Source organism: Leiobunum rupestre, chromosome 10 (genome assembly GCF_980474605.1).
Source record: "Leiobunum rupestre chromosome 10, qqLeiRupe1.1.hap1, whole genome shotgun sequence".
NCBI lineage: Eukaryota > Metazoa > Arthropoda > Arachnida > Opiliones > Sclerosomatidae > Leiobunum > Leiobunum rupestre.
In genome coordinates this window covers 5,614,431-5,633,295 of record NC_143393.1, presented here as the reverse complement: position 1 = coordinate 5,633,295, position 18,865 = coordinate 5,614,431, and the positions used below count along the sequence as shown (strand labels likewise).

The window sequence follows — 18,865 nt, the reverse complement described above, 5'->3', positions numbered from 1 at the left end:
AGGGCGGTGGCGCACTGGGAGATGTTAGCTCCATCCAAAGGGTCCTATCTCCAACCTCCGACTTCGGTCAGGTGTGGGCTGGATACTGGGCTTCGGCCCAGGCTAATGGAGAGGGGCCGGGCAAACTGGCCGCCTCGGCGGATTGGGTTGCCTGCTGTGGGGCTGCGGGCCTCCGTATGAGGGCGCGGCGGACCCATCTCCCGGCCTTTTGGATCCCACTGGGATCTCCGGTGCCAGCTGTGCCGGGGTTATGCGGGCTGCTGCGTGCCTGCCGTTCCCCTTTAGGCGCTCTCTCCAAAGGGCTTGGCTCCCTGCCTTTGTAGGTGGGGTGTCGGCCGGCGTTGCTAGAGCATCCGTTCTCTATCCCACTGCTGTGTGCGAAGTGGCGGGCTGGTCGTCCCATTGTTGCACCTTCTGCTGGGTTGAGCGGCTTGCGTCGAGGGTGCGACCATCAGTAGTGGGGTTCTGCTACCCATGCTGGTTTTGTCACCTGTCCGGGCTTGTGGACGCTGGCGTAGGGCATAATGACGTCACCTAGCTCATTATTTTTCATTACGTTACCAAATCCGAATTTGATCATAGTTCTTCAAATACGGCGCTCTCGGCGAACGACAAGTTTTCTGCAGACATAACTTTTTTAATTATTTTTAATATTTTATTTATTATTTTATTTGCAAAAATGGCTTCGCGGTGTTTTATTCCGTCGTGTAAAAAGCGTCGATATTCCGGTCGCGAAAATATGTAATTTTCAGGTAATAAACATTAGGCACAGCCAACTTCGATCACGCGTACCGCGCTTTAGCGGCCCCGTCAATCGCCTGAATTTAACGTGTATATATTTTCCCACCAGGGTTTCGCTACGACCAAAATTTAACGTTAGTCAGATAGGAAAAATCCACAAAAAACAATGATTTTTAACTAAATTTTAAAAAACATTGAATTAAACCGATTGTAGGTTAATATTAAACTAATAGTATAATATTTTTTTAATGATTCTAATTTTTAACGGTGTTTATAAATTATAAAAGAGTTAAACAGAAACCAAGAACATCCTCTAGATGCTGCCAGCAACATAGTATTATTGTTTAATACTTGAAACACATGTAAATAAATAAATAAATAAAACAAAAAGTGAAAAGAAGATTCACTGTAATGTTATTATTTTAACATTTTTTATAAAATAATATTAAGTTAAAATATATTATAAGCGCAATAAAATATAATTTTAGGTTTCAGCAAGTTTTAAGCTTTCGTCTTTTTAAACGTAGAATAATATTGTATATTTAGTAAGGGCCGGTTTGTAATTTTATGACTGAAATTTTTTCCGTAATAAAGGTACAAACCTGAACAGAAATCATCCTCCTTGAAATGCAGGCTGAAGACCATCTATCTTTTACCTATTTAGTTCCAAAGATGTACCTAAGCATCTTTTATCTTCAATTATATTAGTTTTAAGATTCTTACTCTTAAAACTAACTAGATTTACAGAAAATACTACCTAAGAACGGTTTTAAACTCGTGAATTTGCTATATATATATATATATATATATTAATTAAGATTTGTTATTATTAAAGATTTATAAATTTGAAGAGAGACATTATTTACGCGTCAAAACGCTCTAAACACCTCTACAGCCTTCAAAACTATATATTCTAATATGGCGCCTTCGCGTAAAAAACGCGTCTCTTTTTCTTCATTTAATATTTATAAGGTAATATTTTTTTAAATTATGAATTAAACATAAATATATTGCGAAAAGATAGTTTAACTTACTATACCTTGTATTTTCTAAATAGGAAAGTGGAAAACCGAAGAAAAAACATTTACCCGCGATTTCGCTTGTATTCCCCGCCTTTGGTGATAGTAGGTTTTTGGTCGTATGTAGCGCCCCTATCGGGATAATTCATACACGCAAATTAACATTAGATGCGAGGCGATTTACGGGGCCGCTAAAGCGCGGTAATAAACGGCGGGAAATTTAGATGTTTAGGCTTAATGTTTATGAAGCGCACCTGCAAATGAAACGGAGCTATCTTCTTCCAAATAGGTTTACAGATTCCTTCATAGAAATCTCATAGGTAACTAGAATGCTGCCGTGTAACTGGCAAATGGGCCAAACGCCGTGGCAGACGATAGCCAGATCTCAGCCAATCAGAGCTCAAAGAGTGGTTCTGCCCAGAATTTAATGTCACCAGAGAGAATGACGTCACCTATCTCCCGCTATAGTAGCGGATCCAAGGAAGATTATTATCCTCCTTGGCGGAACCACTCTACGGCCTCTCATTGGCTGAAGGTTCAAGACGAACTGGCGTCAAGCTCGGCCGTAGGTGGCAGCATTCTAGTTACCTATGAGATTTCTATGGATTCCTTATTACAAATATATTTAAGAAAACAAATATTAAATTTAATACTTTTACGATTATATTTAAGTTATTACCCGCAAGCTGTTACGATCTCAAAATCGAAAAAAACCCAGCGAAATCCTACGGAAATTTCCCGAGCTTGGCTGTCGATTGCATCGTCTGCAATTGACTCCCGCGAGAGTAGCGGAACCACTCTACGGCCTCCGAGACGGCCTCTGATTGGATGAAAGTTCAAAACCAACTGGCGACCATAGAAATAGAATTAGTTAATTAATCCATGCTGTAGCATTAGAATATTATACACCGAACATAACATAATTTTTTTAAGTAAATGATGTGGTTATGAATTATGATGATAACGAGGTAAGTATTTAAGCCTTGTCTCTGTACTACCGCCATTTTAACTTCACAGGAAGTTTGATGAATAGCATTTTCCATTTGACTGCTCTCGAGCGCTCTAGATCGATCTGATCAACATTTTATGTTCCATTTGCGTGCTCGGATCTGCTCCGATCAAGTTTCACGTGTTCCATTTCCCACTCTCGGGTGCTCCAAGATCGCCCAAAACTGATCTGCCGATTTTGACAGATCAACGGATCGAGATCGAGATCGGAGCAAATTTTTGCGTGTTCCTTTTAGTTTTGTTGGCAAAATGGCAGACCAAGACGCGAAAATTAATATTACTAGCAGATGAAAAATAACAAAGCACGGGCATAATTATGTTAATCATAGAAATCTCATAGGTAACTAGAATGCTGACGCCTACATAGAAATAGGAATTAGACTAGAAGCACGATTGGATTGGGCGGGGACGTACCAGCTAGAAGGCTGCCATCAGAGTGGAATCGCGATAGTCGCGCCATCTCATAGAAACAATTTAAACTAAATAAGTAAATATGGTCACGTGGAATAACATAAAACAGATCGTAGGCAACGTATTAAAAACTTTTTTTATTTATCTGACATTATATTAAGTTATTTTAACAGCTTTAGGAAAATCATAAAAATCTCAAAAATCTACTATATCTACCGTGTCTCCCTTAAAGTCACACGTTAACTTTGCGTAATCATTGTAAGTCTGAAATACCACAAATCATCACAGTTTAACTAAAATTTAATTATTTCAGTGTGGTTTAAAATATGCCTACATGAGATTCCAAAATCTTGGTTTCAGTGTCTTTTAAACTATCATCAGTATTAGTCAAGTCAAATTGAATGGTTTCCGGTAGTTCACTTTTTCCGTAAGTTTTCTGAAATAACCTCTGATAAATATGGAAACTAAATAACAATTACTAAAATCAATAAATTGGCATACTCTAGAAGATGTAAATATGCTTTGTTCTGGAATAGATATTTTTGGGAGCTTTTTCAAATTCTTGTTTTAATAAAGAAATTATTCATATTTCAGTTAGTTTTTTATTTCAGAATGTATAGCGTAATTTTTACTTGTGTAGGTACAGCATTTGCTTTCAAATGGTGCCTTCCATTTTGAAAGTAAATTTCATCCGACACAAAGTCATGTGAAGTAATTGAAGATGGAGTCCAATTTTCGCGATTTACCACTAAAACCCATTTTCCTAGTAATTCAGCATTTCTCAGAGGAAATCTTAGTGTTAAAAAAATCTCTTATTCCGAGATTATTATAAAATATTTACTATAATATTACATACCTTATGAAATGAGAATTTTATTTCTTTCCCAGATCTCTCTTTACAATGTGAAAAAGCGCAGTTTTTAACCATTTTTGTTTGCGGATATGCTTTTAGACGCAAAAATTTAAACACAAAAAGACCGCCGCTGCGCACAACGTGATGCGCAGTGGATCGCCTTTTTTCCCATCTTCGAAATTCGCGTCGTAGCCATGGCGACAATGTTTAATGCGTTTGTCAGATGGCGCGTACATCGCGATTCCACCCTAATGTCAGCCTTCTAGCTCGCCTGTTTCCCTTGGGATTGGCCGAAAGGGCAGTGCTTCTAGTCTAATTTCTATTTCTATGGACGCCTACGGCCGAGCTTGTCGCCAGTTCGTTTTGAACCTTCAGCCAATGAGAGGCCGTAGGGTGGTTCCGCCAAGGAGGATAATAGTCCTCCTTGGTTCCGCTACTATCGCGGGAGCTAGGGACCGTCATTCTCTCTGGTGACATTAAATTCTTGGCAGAACCACTCTTTGAGCTCTGATTGGCTGAGATCTGGCTATCGTCTGTCACGGCGTTTGGTCCATTTGCCAGTTACCCGGCAGCATTCTAGTTACCTATGAGATTTCTATGATGTTAATGTTATGTTTCATTTGCGGTTTAAAGGCCCAAACACACATACGGTTCGCAAGCGATTTCGCCTGCGAATTTTCGCACACGCGCCCATGCGCTATGACTTCCATTCTATTTAAATCACGCGACGCGACGCGATTTTCCAGCGAAGGCTATGTGTGCATCCACCTTTACTCTAGTCGATTGGGACGAGATCTATGACGTCAGAGACAGATTTGGAGCGAATCTCGAGCAATCAAACAGAAAACGCTATAAAATTTCGACGCGTGTTCCACTGAAGTTCTTTACCACGCGATTTTGTTGGCGCTCCAGCAAAATCGGAGGCAGATCTATGACATCAGATACCCATGAGATCTTGCCAGTGGAACGCGCTATTAATTTTGGTGTTATCAATACGACCAAAAGTAAATGTTCAAGGTCGAAACATTTTGTGACGAAATACCGGTTTCTCTTAAAAAAAATTAAATCATTATCCTTTCGTAAAACATGACTCTTTTAAAATTTAAAATTAGCGCCTTTTGACGAAGATGACGTTGTGCTAAGAAAAGGAAAAGGCGGCTGGCAGCGGGCTTTTTGAATGGCAGAAATTTGCAAATTAAGTTTCTTTATTATAAATGATTAATAAAACAAGGTTTTTTTTTAAAACAATATAAAATAAATATTATCACTTATATTATATCTGAATAAAATGCAACAAAGCTTTTAAAAGGGGGTATTAAATAAAATAGGATTTCAACAGACCTTTTTTACCAAAATAACAATATAAAATTGGCAGTTGGTACAAATTATCGCATGTTAACCAATGTAAGGAATAAAAAAGGATACATGCTTATGGATATATTTAAAATATTTCATTTTCAAATGCATAGATTATAAGATATTGCGTAAGATATTAGAAATAACTGTTGATATTATATGGTTAATTACTTTAACATTGGGAGTCAACTTTAAGGCACAGTAAAAGTTAAAGCTGAAGTCGATTGTTAGGCCTATGACTTAACTCAACTATGGCAAAGCTACAACAGTCAATTTATGAAAAAAAAAAATTGTTTATCCTACACATGTTAAAAATACTTAGCAACAAAACCCAAGACTATATATTGGGGAATAGTGAAATTTCATTTCACTTCTAAGAGAAGCTCTCAAATATAGCAAATTCAATAAAATTAAAAACGGTAATAAATAAATGCGAAAGAAATTGTAAAACCAAACTTTTTATCACGTTTTAACTTGAGAATAATGTAACTTAAAAAAATTAAAAATAAATCACATTTGTTTTCCAAAAGTATATAATGTATCCTTTAGAAAGAAGTATGCATCTCCTAATGCAGGTAATGTTATTCACTTGAACCATCTACCTTTGCAGCTCCCCTTAATTTTTCAAAACTCATTTAAGATGGAAATATCATATAGTATTTTCCTAAAACTATTACAATAAGAAAATATTTGTATATAAGCTAAAGTAACATGTTCATTATGTTACTTATGATATAAGTTATAACAGATTGTAATTGGTACATTTTACATCGTTAGGTGGAATAATACCCACAGTAAATTTGAAGCTGTAATTTGGAGTATGCTTGCGCAGTTTGGTGGGAAAATTGCCCCTTTTAAAACTGCCAGGAGCTTGTAAAGATACATTTCAATTTTTTTTTCCCTAGATGGATACTTCTCTCATAAAATATGTTATACACTTTTGGTTTTACTAACTTCTTTCAACAAAATTAACAATCCTTAAAAACTGCCTATTATTATTTTAATATAAAAACAATAACTACTTTTTTAAGACCCATAACCTAAAGCTGCTCCTTATAATCCATATGCCACACTAAAATACATTATATGAACATTAAATTAATGCGAACTAAACATTGCTACTTATAGCGGTAAAAAAAAACAATTACAATAAATGGTTAGCTTAAAAATTGTAAGGATTTTTAGTTTTTTTTAAAAATATTTAATACTTGAAATATTTTTTTAACAATTTTTTTTGTAAGATACTCCTTAATGCTAATGATTTTGCTGTTATTATAATTATTTTAACATTTTAGGAGACTTTTTATTTTTTTAGTTAAATTTTCTGTAAATTGCCCTTGTTTAAAATAAATAATACGAAGAGAAGGAATGTCAAGTTTTAAAATCTTATTTTTTTCACATTATTTATTTTTTATTAAAGACAACTTTTTTATTTTTGAAATGCTTTTGGTAGAGAGATTATCGAGATCAAGGGTATTGGAAATTACTGTTTGCTTAGAGATTTTAAACTTTTTCTTAGCTACTACTCACAGCCACAGTTTATCCTACGAAGAGATTTAAGAAATAAAACAATCAAAAGGGAAAACAGTCACATCCTGGTGAAATCACTCTTCAACTAGTATTGTAATTGTTGTACAAATTGCCAGCAGTTACAATGCTACAACGCTCTTCAATTTGGTGGGTTAATGAGGGGGGGGGTAAAGAAAAAGAAATTTTAATGTGAAACTTGGCCTTTAAACATTAAAATTCATATTTTTCACAGTATTTGCCATGATAATTGCTTATTTTAGCAATTATATGCTCAACCCTCTCTCTCTCTCTCTCTCTCGTTCATTTTCAGCCTTCCTTTTGCATTGATATAGCACACTGTTTTTAGTGATGAAAGTCATTGATAATATACAAGTTCATAAATATTTTTTTACATTAGTAGTTTTCTAGACATTCAAAAATAAAAAGCTGGAGGTTTTTTCCAAATTGGCGCATATTTTCCGTAGCTAAAACTCTTTAAATTAAGTCATAGTAACACCGAGTGCCCTTCGACTGTATTCGTAAACCACGTAACTTATGCTGACGGCGGGAGCTACTTTCATAAAATTTGGCGTTATTCCTCGGTAAAGGCCCATGAAACCTTCCTGTTGTATTATTTTTTTGAACAGACTAACCATCGTTTGGTTTTTAGAATTGGGATGCGTAACGGCTGAAAATTAAATGGTATTTAAATTAGATGATTTATCAGACTTCCTTATTTAAAATCATAAATACCTTGAGCTTGTAACCTCGTTCGAACCAGGGCCAATGGATAACTTGCCAACTGCCCGCAAGAACTACTTGTTGTTCCACAAGCCAATAAAACTAAAACACCTGGATCTTCTCGTTCTGAATGTCTACTTAAGTACATACTTTTTAGTGTCTAAAATATAAAAAAATATAAAGTTGCCATTATATATATATATAAGTAAAAGCATAAGTAACACATTAAACCTAAGTATGACATTTCCTATTCGTACACAACGCTAGGTTCTTTAATAATAGTCTGTTTCGCCAATGACCATATAAATCATTATAAAGCTAAGGACTGACAAAGCCATTGTCTATTGAATTTACGATTATATTAGTTAGTTATTTTCAAATTCGAGACTTGAACCAGTTTTGGCTCGTATTTATAGCCACCAATCTAATTTTGCAGTTTTTTTAGCCAGCAAAGAGAGAAAGAAGGGGCGAGTTTCCGGTTACACTACTTTCGACTATGCAATCACTTTACGACAAACTATCATTATCCAAAATCATTCAGTGTCATACTTATGAAATTATGTTACTTATGGTAAAAGTTAGAGCTGTCCCATTCCTGAAATTATAATATTTCGACTAATTGACTACATAAATCAAATCTGGCAAAGAATTGACAGTTAACGAAGCCCTAGAAATCTTTGCCCCACCCATTTTTTACAAAGCAACCAAGATTTATTGAAAATTCAAAAGCTTTCCAAAGTAAAAGTAACACTTACTTTGAAAAACTACTTACTAATTTTGTGAATCGGAACAAAAAATTTACTATTTATCCCCAACAAGTTAATTTCACAGTAATTTTGCCAATGAATATAGTATGTAGTTTCATGTTCCAATTAAGCAATTGCTCTGCAACCCACTGTAATTAACCTAACTTATGTTATATCAAGTATTAAATTTTTAATAACCTCATAAATAGCTAAATCAATTCCTGCATAGGGGATGATGCCTAATAAATTAGGCAGGTATCCTCTGTAAAAGCTGCCAAAGCCTTCTTGTTTGTAAATAGATTTAGCAGCGTGGGCTATACTTGAATATTGACCAGTTTTCCTTAAGGCGAGTCTTGTTTTCAAGACCTAAATTTAAGAAATATATTTAGTACAATTGAACGTTATACCATAACTGAATAATTATGTTCCACTAAAGCATCAGTTCTATATGTGAAAAGTTAAGCCTAATATGAATGCGCCAAGACGTAGGACTGGTACGCGATAATGTTTTCTTGAGTTTGGGTATTTTTCCAATAAAGATGCTCATTGTTTTGGATATGACATCAATTCTAAGTCCCTCCAAACAGAGCTATCAATAATTACTTTGATTAACTGACAAACTAATGGAACATAGACTTATGGTTATATAAAACACTTTCTAAACATACTTCCATAGGATAAATAACAGTTTGTGAAATTCCACCAGCCAAAGAGCCAGCAAGAAATCTCTCATAAATAGCTAATTCCGTCGAATTCTTGCCTCTGATTAATCGTTTAGCCTGTAATTTATACAAAATTCGTTAGATAAAGTTTTTAAATAAATTTTCGATTTACGCACCTGTTCATAGGCCATGAATTTAAGCGCACTTTCGGGTGCAATTTTGAGAACATTAATTCCATTTCCCCTCCAAAGGGATTTAATACCTCCCTCTTTCAACATATGAGATAAACAATGACGTATGGATGAAAACTGGTTGCCTTGAACCTATAAACCAAATGCTATTCTTTAATTTATATTCCCTCAAATACAAGATCTTAAAAATGTTTCAAAGAGCTAACCTGTAAAAATACTTTTAAACGGTCAAGAGGGGCCGTGCAGGTCCTCGAAACCGCCCCTGCGAACCCACCTGCTACCAAATGCCTCCACCACATCCCACTGTGCATTTCGTTTTCGGTGAAATCGTCGGGTACTAAAGAGGCTTCACCCAGGTCTACAAACTATATATTTAAGTTCTATTAGAACCAACCGCGTTAAGAATGTTTTTATCATTTGTCTGTACCGTTGCGTGTCTCCAATATTTTATTATGTCTGTTATATTAGAACTTGGATGAAAAAGGAGATAATCTCGCCACTCCTCAAACGTAATAGAGAGAGAACCATCTCTGTCCATCCTATTAGTTTGATAAAATAGAAAAAAAGGCATTTTCATTTTGTTACAAAAATAGATTACTCGTGACTGTCAATGACTGAAGTTTTACCCTCGTGAGCAGGGTGAAACATAATCAGTTTGATACTTAAAACTTTTACGCAATATTTCTAAGAGCCTTATCATTATTCAGACGAACAAACGCAACCTTAGACCAGGAAATTTGCCTTATCACGGAAAATGGCCCAATATTTGTACACTATCCATTGGCTAGCATTTTCAATTGAGTCAAATTTATCCAATAAGAAAAACGGGGGATGGAACACTTTCAAATTACATTTATCTAACATTTGCGCAAGCACTTAAAATGAAAATTAGCTGCTATATCTAGTCTAGACATTCCCCTTTCAATTAATTTAATTGAAATTTACATAAAAAAAAATAATAATATAATTATATTAAAAATATTTCAATTAATAATCGATTTAATATATTTCAAAATAAATTTCAATTGGTTTAACCAAACTTTATATAAAATATAATACATAATATAATTATACTAAATATATTAAACATACCCATTTCAATAGTAAAATAATGGTTTAAAATAATCATGCTAATTTATGCAAATATAAACTATAGATTCTATAGTAAATATAGATAAATTATGCATCTTCTAAAAGTCTGGTGTATAGTCCAGCTAGGCCACTAAACTAAAAAATAAAAAGCTCTGCCAATTCTTTTACCTATCAAGGTTGATATATTTTTAGAAATTGGAGAGGTATCAAATTAGATCTCAAGATCAAAACTAAAAGTTAGATTTCTTAGGGCTATGTTGGTAAAATAGTAAATGAACTCACCATTTTAAAAATAAAAAGTAGTTGAAAATTAAAAACTATCACGTGGCATTTTTTACTTAGGTAATAAATAGATCACATACAAGGTACTTCTAAAATTAATAATATTATAAAAATTTTAACTATGTACATAAATAATTTAAATTTCAAAAAGCTAGTCTTCCCCCACCAGTCTCTTCTACGACTCTAACTGGATTTTTCCAACTCTTGATATAATGCCCTTGAACCATGATATGCAGCTTTTATCTGGTGACGTAAAATTTAACGCTTTCTCTGCCTGATTATGATAACTCACTATACGCATCTATGGCTAAAAGGACTGTCCTAAGACTGATAAATAATGGAAATTTTGATTTTGCCTCGTGATTGCGCAACCCACTCACCTCGCAGGATAAATAGACAATAAAAATACTTACCTTTTTAACAATTGATCAGCTTCAGGTCCAGTAATATTTACTCCTAATTTTTTAAATGAACTAACAATTTCTTCTGAATCTAACCTTCCTGTGTAGTTAAAATTAATTTCAAGTGAGTGTTTGGATGTGTATATTTTGAAACTGAAGTTATTACCGTCTCTATTTTCATCGAAGCTTTTAAAGATAACCATTAATTGTTTTTCGTGTTCTATTGCGTAATGAACAAATTCTGAAAAATCGAGGTCACCACTCTTTCCTACGTCACTTCTTTCCAAAAATTTCTATTTTGATTTTAAAACTTTTAAAATTAAATACCTATTTTGTATTTCAATTTATTTGCATGTACCTCAGCGTTTCCTGGTAAATGGGGTACCCCCATTTTTTGAAATGCTTCTGTTAAATCTTTTATGTCAATCTTCCCATCTTGATTGATATCTAATTGATTAAATATCCGTTCTAAACGCTCTTCCTCGGTTGATGGAAGTTGTTCGTAATAATGTGGTGGATGGGCATCCGCTCCACTTTTCACGACAGCCATGATATCTATCAGAATAATAAAACATTCTATAAAAATGATTATACTGGCCTTGAAAATTAATTTTAGAGTGAAATTATGGGTCTTGAATTAATATTTATCCCAATCATTTTACCAAAAAAGTGATATTTTTACATTTAAATTAAATTTTTAACTTATCTATGGTTCATCTGTTTTTGAGGGATAATGGTAAACTTGATTGCCCCTTTTACTTAGGAAAAAGCCATAAAGGCTTAATAAAATGAATATCTTACAAAAAAATCTCAGATGCTATACGAAAAATTATAGTTTATTCTAATAGAAAAATATACCAAATTTTTCTAATAATCATAAAATTTAAATATCTTTTATAAAAAATATTTAAAATTAAAATTGACAGTTTTGGCCATGATGTTGATGAAACATTGATGACACCGGCACGAATTTACATTAGAAATCCTCTTAGAGAGAGAATGATATAACGATCCTAAGGGGATACTTGTTTAGGAACTTTCACGTTTTACGATTGGTTTGGAAGGTTTTAAATACCCTAATCTTCTCATATGATTGGTATTTGAGTTAGAAAAGACCTCTTTGGTCATCGTTCGTTTGTCATCCTTTTTCTCTCTCGCGTTTATGTATCTTTTACGCAATCGCCTTTGAAGTAGCCCGTCGTCGCCGAAGTAGGGTAGCTCGAACGAATTGTGGGTCTATTTATTTCGCCAAAAATAAATAGCCTACGCTTGTCAAATGGCAAAATATGTCGAAATTGGAATGTTTAACGGTTTATGGATCCTCAAATGTATAACGATACACTGGATAGCTGTTGTTTTATTACATAATGTAGTTGGTGAGTAAACGCAATTAAACGTTAGGCCTACAGCATAGGCTTAAATGATTTTTGGCTCTAGAAGGTGTAGTTTACATTCAAGTTCCATATGCTAGTCTTTACTAAATTTAGATTGACGTAATTCGTCCCTTTATCGCCTTTTTCCTAATTATAAATGTCGCGAATACTCACCTACTTCTCAGACTGGTACGTTGAACTTATTACTGTAATCAATATTACAGTTGCAGAACTTGGTCCATCAGAAGAGAACATACGTCAGTATTTAGCCCTGTATAAACAACAAAAACCGTTACCACGGTTAAAACCATACGACATTAACAATCCGTTGAGGCTCCCCTACCAAGATGGCATCATTCTTAGAGAAACTTTGAATGCTGATATAAGAATACCGCAGCACTATAACACACGAGAAAGTTGGCCATCGAGAGAATATTATCGGCCAAGAACGGTACCAGATTGGTATAGAAATAGTGCCTCTGAAATTAAGCATGACGATGATGCTGTTGAAAAGCAGTACGTTGAAAGATTAAATGCTGGACCAGTTGATACTTCTGTACAGAGTGACATATCAAGAAATGATGCAAAAAGTGCGAGTCATGTCTTTTATTACCTTGAGATTCTTTGTGTAACATCTATTGGAGTTTGACTTTGAATGTTGCTCTTTTAGGTTCTACAGGATACGTTTATGATGAAAATATATCTGAACCTATAAAAGAGGAAAAGAAATCCCAGCAGCAGTCTGTTGGGGAATATAACGCACGTATTCTTCCTATGGCTCAAACCGCTTTCGAAACGGAGTCCAAGAATCCAAATCCACTCGCGGATATTTATTTTGTTGGTCAGTTTTTTTTTATTTATATCATTACGCGTTTCTTTAGAATGCTCATTCGTCAAATTTAACATTTGTTATTCCTTAGTTATTGTGGCTGGATGTAGCGCTGCAGCTATAGTCGGTGTTATTGCTGCTGGATTTTGTTTCTACAGGTAAAATTTAATTTTAGTGTGGGACTCTGTGGGAGGTGGGTGATGTAGAGAAAACTTGGGTGTCTCGAGTTTTTTTCTTCCATTTTTGGGTTATTAAATTCCATCTGGGGGGAGGATAGCTCATTTATAGCCTGCCTTGGTGGCTTAGAAATCATCTGTCATATTAAGAGTGGTGACGAAGTCCCTTCTTTATTGTCAATAGAATTCCTTTCCTTCCCCCCTGTCTTTTTGTCCTCCCACCCCACTTTTTCTCCTCAAGAATTTATATTAAGATATATTATGGATTATATTTTGGGCTAATGTCTATATTTCCTCCAAGACGTTCTTTTTTTAAAAGAGTATTCCGTGTCAAAATGTGCACCAGTGTGTTGTAGAAGTCTTTATTAAATAAAGAGGGTTTATCATGGAAAATGCCAACTCTAGTCTTGGTATATCGGAGACTGTAGCATCCAAATCCAAAATGTTAGCGGTTTTTGTACAAAATTTTGTAGAGAAAATGTAAGGATATAGATGTAACATAAAATTTCCTAAAGCTACGCCCTTTTGAACTTAGATAATTATTTTGGTCGATTCAATGAAAATATCGAAGACTTGATTTAATAATAATAATAATATTTATTTTTTAATGAAAACTTTAGTGTTTTCCAAACAAAGTTTTCTTTGCAAATAGATTATAATTAAATAAAATTTTCGATATAATTATCTTCCCAGTAATTTTTGGAAAAACTTTTTTTAACATATTGAAATTTTAACTTCAGGGTGCAGAAAAACAGCAAAGCAGCAGCTGAGGTTGATTATCCCGCTTACGGAGTTACGGGTCCCAGCAAAGAGCATCAAATCTCACCGAGTGGTGATCGTAGACTAGCGCAAAGCGCCCAAATGTACCATTATCAGCACCAGAAACAACAGATGATTGCTGTTGAAAAGTAAATATGAAAAATATTCCCTCATTCTTGTTCTACATTATTTTCGTTTTTGCATCTGTAGAGCTACAACAGTTCGTAACACATCTGCATCCGATGTTGATTCGGAGGAGGAAAATGAAGAGGGCGACTACACTGTTTACGAATGCCCTGGACTAGCTCCTGTAATTATCATTAAATAATATTCTTGCTTACGACAAAAATTAATAACTGACCCGTTGATTTATTAATGACAGACTGGTGAGATGGAGGTGAAAAATCCACTATTTCACGATGACTCCACTCCTGTTTCCCCTCCAATGACTGTAAAGGAAGCGGTTCAAAAGCCATAAAGAATAATCAATATTCCTATGTCTCAAATTCTGGTCAGTATTTCCAACCTGCTTCGATTTTGTTGTCTTCGCTACGAGTGGAAATTTTAAATTGCCGATTTATTGGCAAAACTGATTTTTAATCTAGTCAATCATTTAAGTGATAATTTTTATATATTAATAATAGTTTAATAACTGAGCATTTAAAAATTTGAACATTTTAATCAATTACTTTAATTAGGTTAAAGGTACTCTAAACCTATCTTTAAACAAGACAAAACAAATTTAAAATTTTTCTTCTATTTTTGTTAATTTTAGTACTCAATTTTATATAATTAGACTCGGTGTTACCTAAAGGCTACTTTTTTATAGAACAATCCATGCCAATGGCAAAAAGTGGCTAATTATGGCAAGCAAATTAATTTTTCTAAACCATTAATTTTAAAATTATAAAATGACACCACATTTATGAAAACCACAACGCAAAATGAGTAGTTAATATCAATCTTACGCTGACTACTTTTTAATTTTTATTAATAAAAAAAGTGTATTGGCCACTATTTGCCACAATGACCGATAAACTCATTGTTCAGGCCAGTATTTCCGCTATTCGCCACCTGGATTTTTCACTTTGGGACACTGATTAGACCACGTCTTTAACCCTGCATTTCATTAATTCCCAAATAAGTAATCTATCAGTATTGGAAAATCATTTTTAATCATATGAATTCTCAAGGAAAAAATATATAAGTAGGCATAGTCTATATACGAATAAATATATAATGGTGTAGGTGAAATTTGCTATTGGTGTATCTTGGTTTATCAGTTTTGCATACTGATTTTGCATGAAAAAATACTGTTGAAATTCCTTAAAATTACTTCTGGGTAATTTGTACCCCGACTTTTACTCTTAATAGTATGACAAAGATTCCTTAGTTGAGACGGAGCATTTTAAAAATGATTGAAATTGTGTTTTCTTCAAAATACTTATGAGGGGAAAAAATTATTGAAAACGTTGAAAACGCATATCTGAGAAGCAATGGATGTCACAAATTTTCTATGGTACTAGTACAGTTACTGTAGTCGAGTCAAGAACTTATTGAATATGCTAGTAAATAACCAGGGGTTCATGAAATATTTATGCTAAATTCCAGTTACTGCGCTTGAATCGTAATGTTATCTAAGTTAGAAATGGAAAATGACCAAAAGATTCGATAACACTCCAAATCAGAAAAATTGAATCTTCGGTTAGTGTAACATTTTAAGCTTATGTTTGCCAGCGCAATTCTGATTTAGCCTTGACTCAACTATAAAGGTTGTGAAAAATATTATTTCACGATTTTGTTTTTACCAGGCATGGTACATTGTAAAAGAAATAAATTGTTACGGAAAAATTGCAGCTTTTATCTTTGCTAATATTTAATGTATAGTTTATAGGGGTATTGGGCCAGCATATTGCATTTTATGGGGAAAAATATATGTACGTAGTAGGTGCAGAAATGAGTAAATTAAACCTTATCCTCGTAAGATACATTTAATAGACATGTTTTTAAAGGTTTTTTAAGATCTTTTATTCAGAGTTTTTAAAACAATAAATACAATGTGTTTAAACGCTGTTTTTAAACTTTATAATTTTAAGGGTTTGGCAAGTGATTTTGAAAAGTAATTTCAAAAATATTTTTTGTTGATGGTGCCACAATTTAAATTAAGCTATGATAAACTGTATGTAACTGTGGTTTAAAAGCTGCTGTAGGTTTAAGAGTCTTTATAGATTGTTAAACTATATTTAAATTAGACCCAACTTTGACCCATATTAAGTTTTATGCCATCTTGTATTTTGTATTATTAACAATAACTATTTTAGGGTTATCAATGGTTTGGTTTAGCATTTCTTAGTCTTGAATCTTAATATTAAAGTACATTGCTTTACCTTTTTATGGAAAAATTCTAAAATTAGTTAAAAATAGTTTGACTGGGACAATCATAATTTATTTCCACCCCAAAAAAAACACTGACCAACATTATTATTAATTTTCCTTTTAAAAAATGTTTAGACCCACAAAAATATATTGATAAAATTTGTTACGTTTTTATATTTTTATAAGGAGCTGTATTAAGAATTCTAGTCATTTTTAAATTTAATCACATAGTCAATCTCAAGTGTGATTTTGTTTTAAACTATGGGTTCAAAGTTTATTGCTTTGTAATTATATTTTAATGCATGATTGAAAAACTATTTAAAAAATAAGCTAATCAAATTATAATTCACATTCCAAGTTATTTTTTAAAGGGATGTATGTCTATTCTCTAAATGACATTGGGGGATTTACCCAGTGTGTTGAAAATAGGAATTGTTTCCCTGTGATTTAAAATAATTATATTATCCCTTCAAAAGTTCGAAGTGAGTAGGCCAAATGTCAATTCATTCGATCTTCTTGTAACTTTGTCTTAAAAACTACAATAAAACCGTGTTAAACCTAAATAAAGTACACCACTTGTTATACAATATATACAAAGTTTACGTAAACTTAAAGTGGATATAATAAATATATATTGTATATGTATATTCAAATTAAACCTCTACTTTTGCTATATGAACCACTGTCTTCCCTAACTCTTCATGTAAAAATAAATAAAATTATAATAGTTGGTACATTTAGTACCAGTACCAATATATATTTGTGTTATAAGTGTAAAAAGCTTAAGTAAAAATTGCGCTCTGTTTACACTGTACAGCATAGAAAAAAAAGCTTGAGAATTGACTGTAAAAACGGTGACAACCAAGTTATTGTACAGCTGAACCCCACATTCCTGTAAAAAATAGTATAAAGTTATTTATTTCCTAAATATAATATCTAATGTTGATGGTATGGATTATAATAAAAAATATTGGTTCGTCCAAATTTTCCGTTTAATTTGACAAGAACTAGTCACATGTTTATGTTTACGTTTCCTGTAACCACGTGACAGGAGTAGGCCAAAGAGTAGGCAAAATTTGTAGGCATTTAAAAGGAATTCCCTTTACACCCTCTTCACCTCGCTGGTTTGCAGTTAGTTTGGCCTCTTGCCAGCGCGGGCTTTTCTGTTCCCCCTTTTTTCCCTTACACGTGAAAGGTGATCTACTTTCCGATTGGTTAAGTTTGAAGTGATAAGCTTTTTCTTTTGACGCCGAAGCGCCGCTGCGATTCAAGCGAACTTTGAACGCTTTTGACGTCACATAACGACGACCCGTCGCGTAGTAACTTGTTTCGCGTTCTTAGGGAAGTAGAGACGTCAAAATACAATTGCCCGTGAACTAGTTAGCGTTTTTTCATTAACCAATTAAACTAATTTTTAATTATGTTGCTTTGAAAACGTAAAATGTCTAATTCCGAGTTTAGCGAAGTGGACGCGCATAAAGTTATTTCGATATCTCTAAATAAAATCGCGAATTTTCGCGTTCAAAGAGGTGGTCCGAAGCTTTTCAAGGACTTGCTCGTCGCCAATTTAATTCAAAAAGCCAAGATATTAGTCGTTGATGAAATTTATTCGTCTTCCCGTAATTTAACCTTTCAAAATAACGATTCCGACTTTTGTGAAAGTAATTTGGAAGTGGAAAATGACGTTTTTGAAGAAACCGATGACAAAGGCTTAGGTAAGCCGAGGCTCGAATTTAGCCTTCAAGAAAATGAATCCCGAGAGGGGGAAGTGAAAGATGACGTCATAAATGAGGAAGCTTCCCAGCAGGAATACCTTCCATTTAAACAATCTTCCCTGGAATTAGACCCTTCTCAATCCAATTGGGATGAAAACAACAAGGAAAATAAACCATTAGATGAAATCCAAGTGCCTAATTTGGAAAACATTGATTGTCTGACGCCTTTAAAGTTTTCAAGCCAAGAGTTAGTGGAACTTGCCGTTAGAACTGCAAATGCCGATGTGATTTTAAACTCGGTTAATCTGAAAGATCCTGCCCAATCGAGTCTAGATGAACAGCAAAACGTTTCATCACCTCCCACTTTAAAACGTAAATCTTCATCAGATGATGATTTTTCTAGTAACAATCATAAAAAGTGTAAGAAAACTGAACAAGCCAACGGCGACTCCTTCCTCAGAAAATGGAGAGTTTCCTCATTATGTAGACCATCTCCCCATAGGACGAAACATCCAGTGAAACGACATAGATCCAGGGATTGGTCCTTAAGCTCATTTGACACTGACAGCGATGATGATGAGACCATCACTGACTTTAAACCTTTCTACAAGCTAAAATTTAAGGA

The 18,865-nt window shown here is 33.9% G+C and overlaps 2 protein-coding genes across 4 annotated transcripts; one reads left to right on the top strand and one right to left on the bottom strand.

The window, feature by feature from the left end:
• Positions 1-5,827: 5,827 nt before the first annotated feature.
• Positions 5,828-12,586, bottom strand: SCaMC (Short Calcium-binding Mitochondrial Carrier). 3 transcript variants are annotated; one of them, XM_090161502.1, is made up of 11 exons: positions 12,560-12,586; positions 11,371-11,567; positions 11,179-11,305; positions 11,025-11,112; positions 9,665-9,776; positions 9,444-9,602; positions 9,223-9,369; positions 9,053-9,163; positions 8,583-8,750; positions 7,651-7,798; positions 5,828-7,585 (listed from the first exon to the last, which is right to left on the bottom strand). In XM_090161502.1, the coding sequence occupies exons 2-11, from the start codon at positions 11,560-11,562 to the stop codon at positions 7,398-7,400; spliced, it is 1,440 nt and encodes a 479-aa protein (XP_090017628.1). In that variant the 5' UTR covers positions 11,563-11,567; positions 12,560-12,586; the 3' UTR covers positions 5,828-7,397. The 3 variants fall into 3 exon arrangements, with proteins under 3 accessions (XP_090017628.1, XP_090017627.1, XP_090017629.1); XM_090161501.1 differs by lacking the exon at positions 12,560-12,586 and adding an exon at positions 11,814-12,105; XM_090161503.1 differs by lacking the exon at positions 12,560-12,586 and adding an exon at positions 11,871-11,889.
• On the top strand, positions 12,100-17,486 carry LOC149923413 (uncharacterized). Its single transcript, XM_090161505.1, has 8 exons — positions 12,100-12,388; positions 12,610-12,975; positions 13,056-13,226; positions 13,306-13,372; positions 14,131-14,298; positions 14,360-14,459; positions 14,532-15,776; positions 15,838-17,486. Exons 1-7 carry the CDS (start codon positions 12,289-12,291, stop codon positions 14,625-14,627), a joined length of 1,068 nt encoding a protein of 355 aa, XP_090017631.1. The 5' UTR covers positions 12,100-12,288; the 3' UTR covers positions 14,628-15,776; positions 15,838-17,486.
• Positions 17,487-18,865: the final 1,379 nt, after the last annotated feature.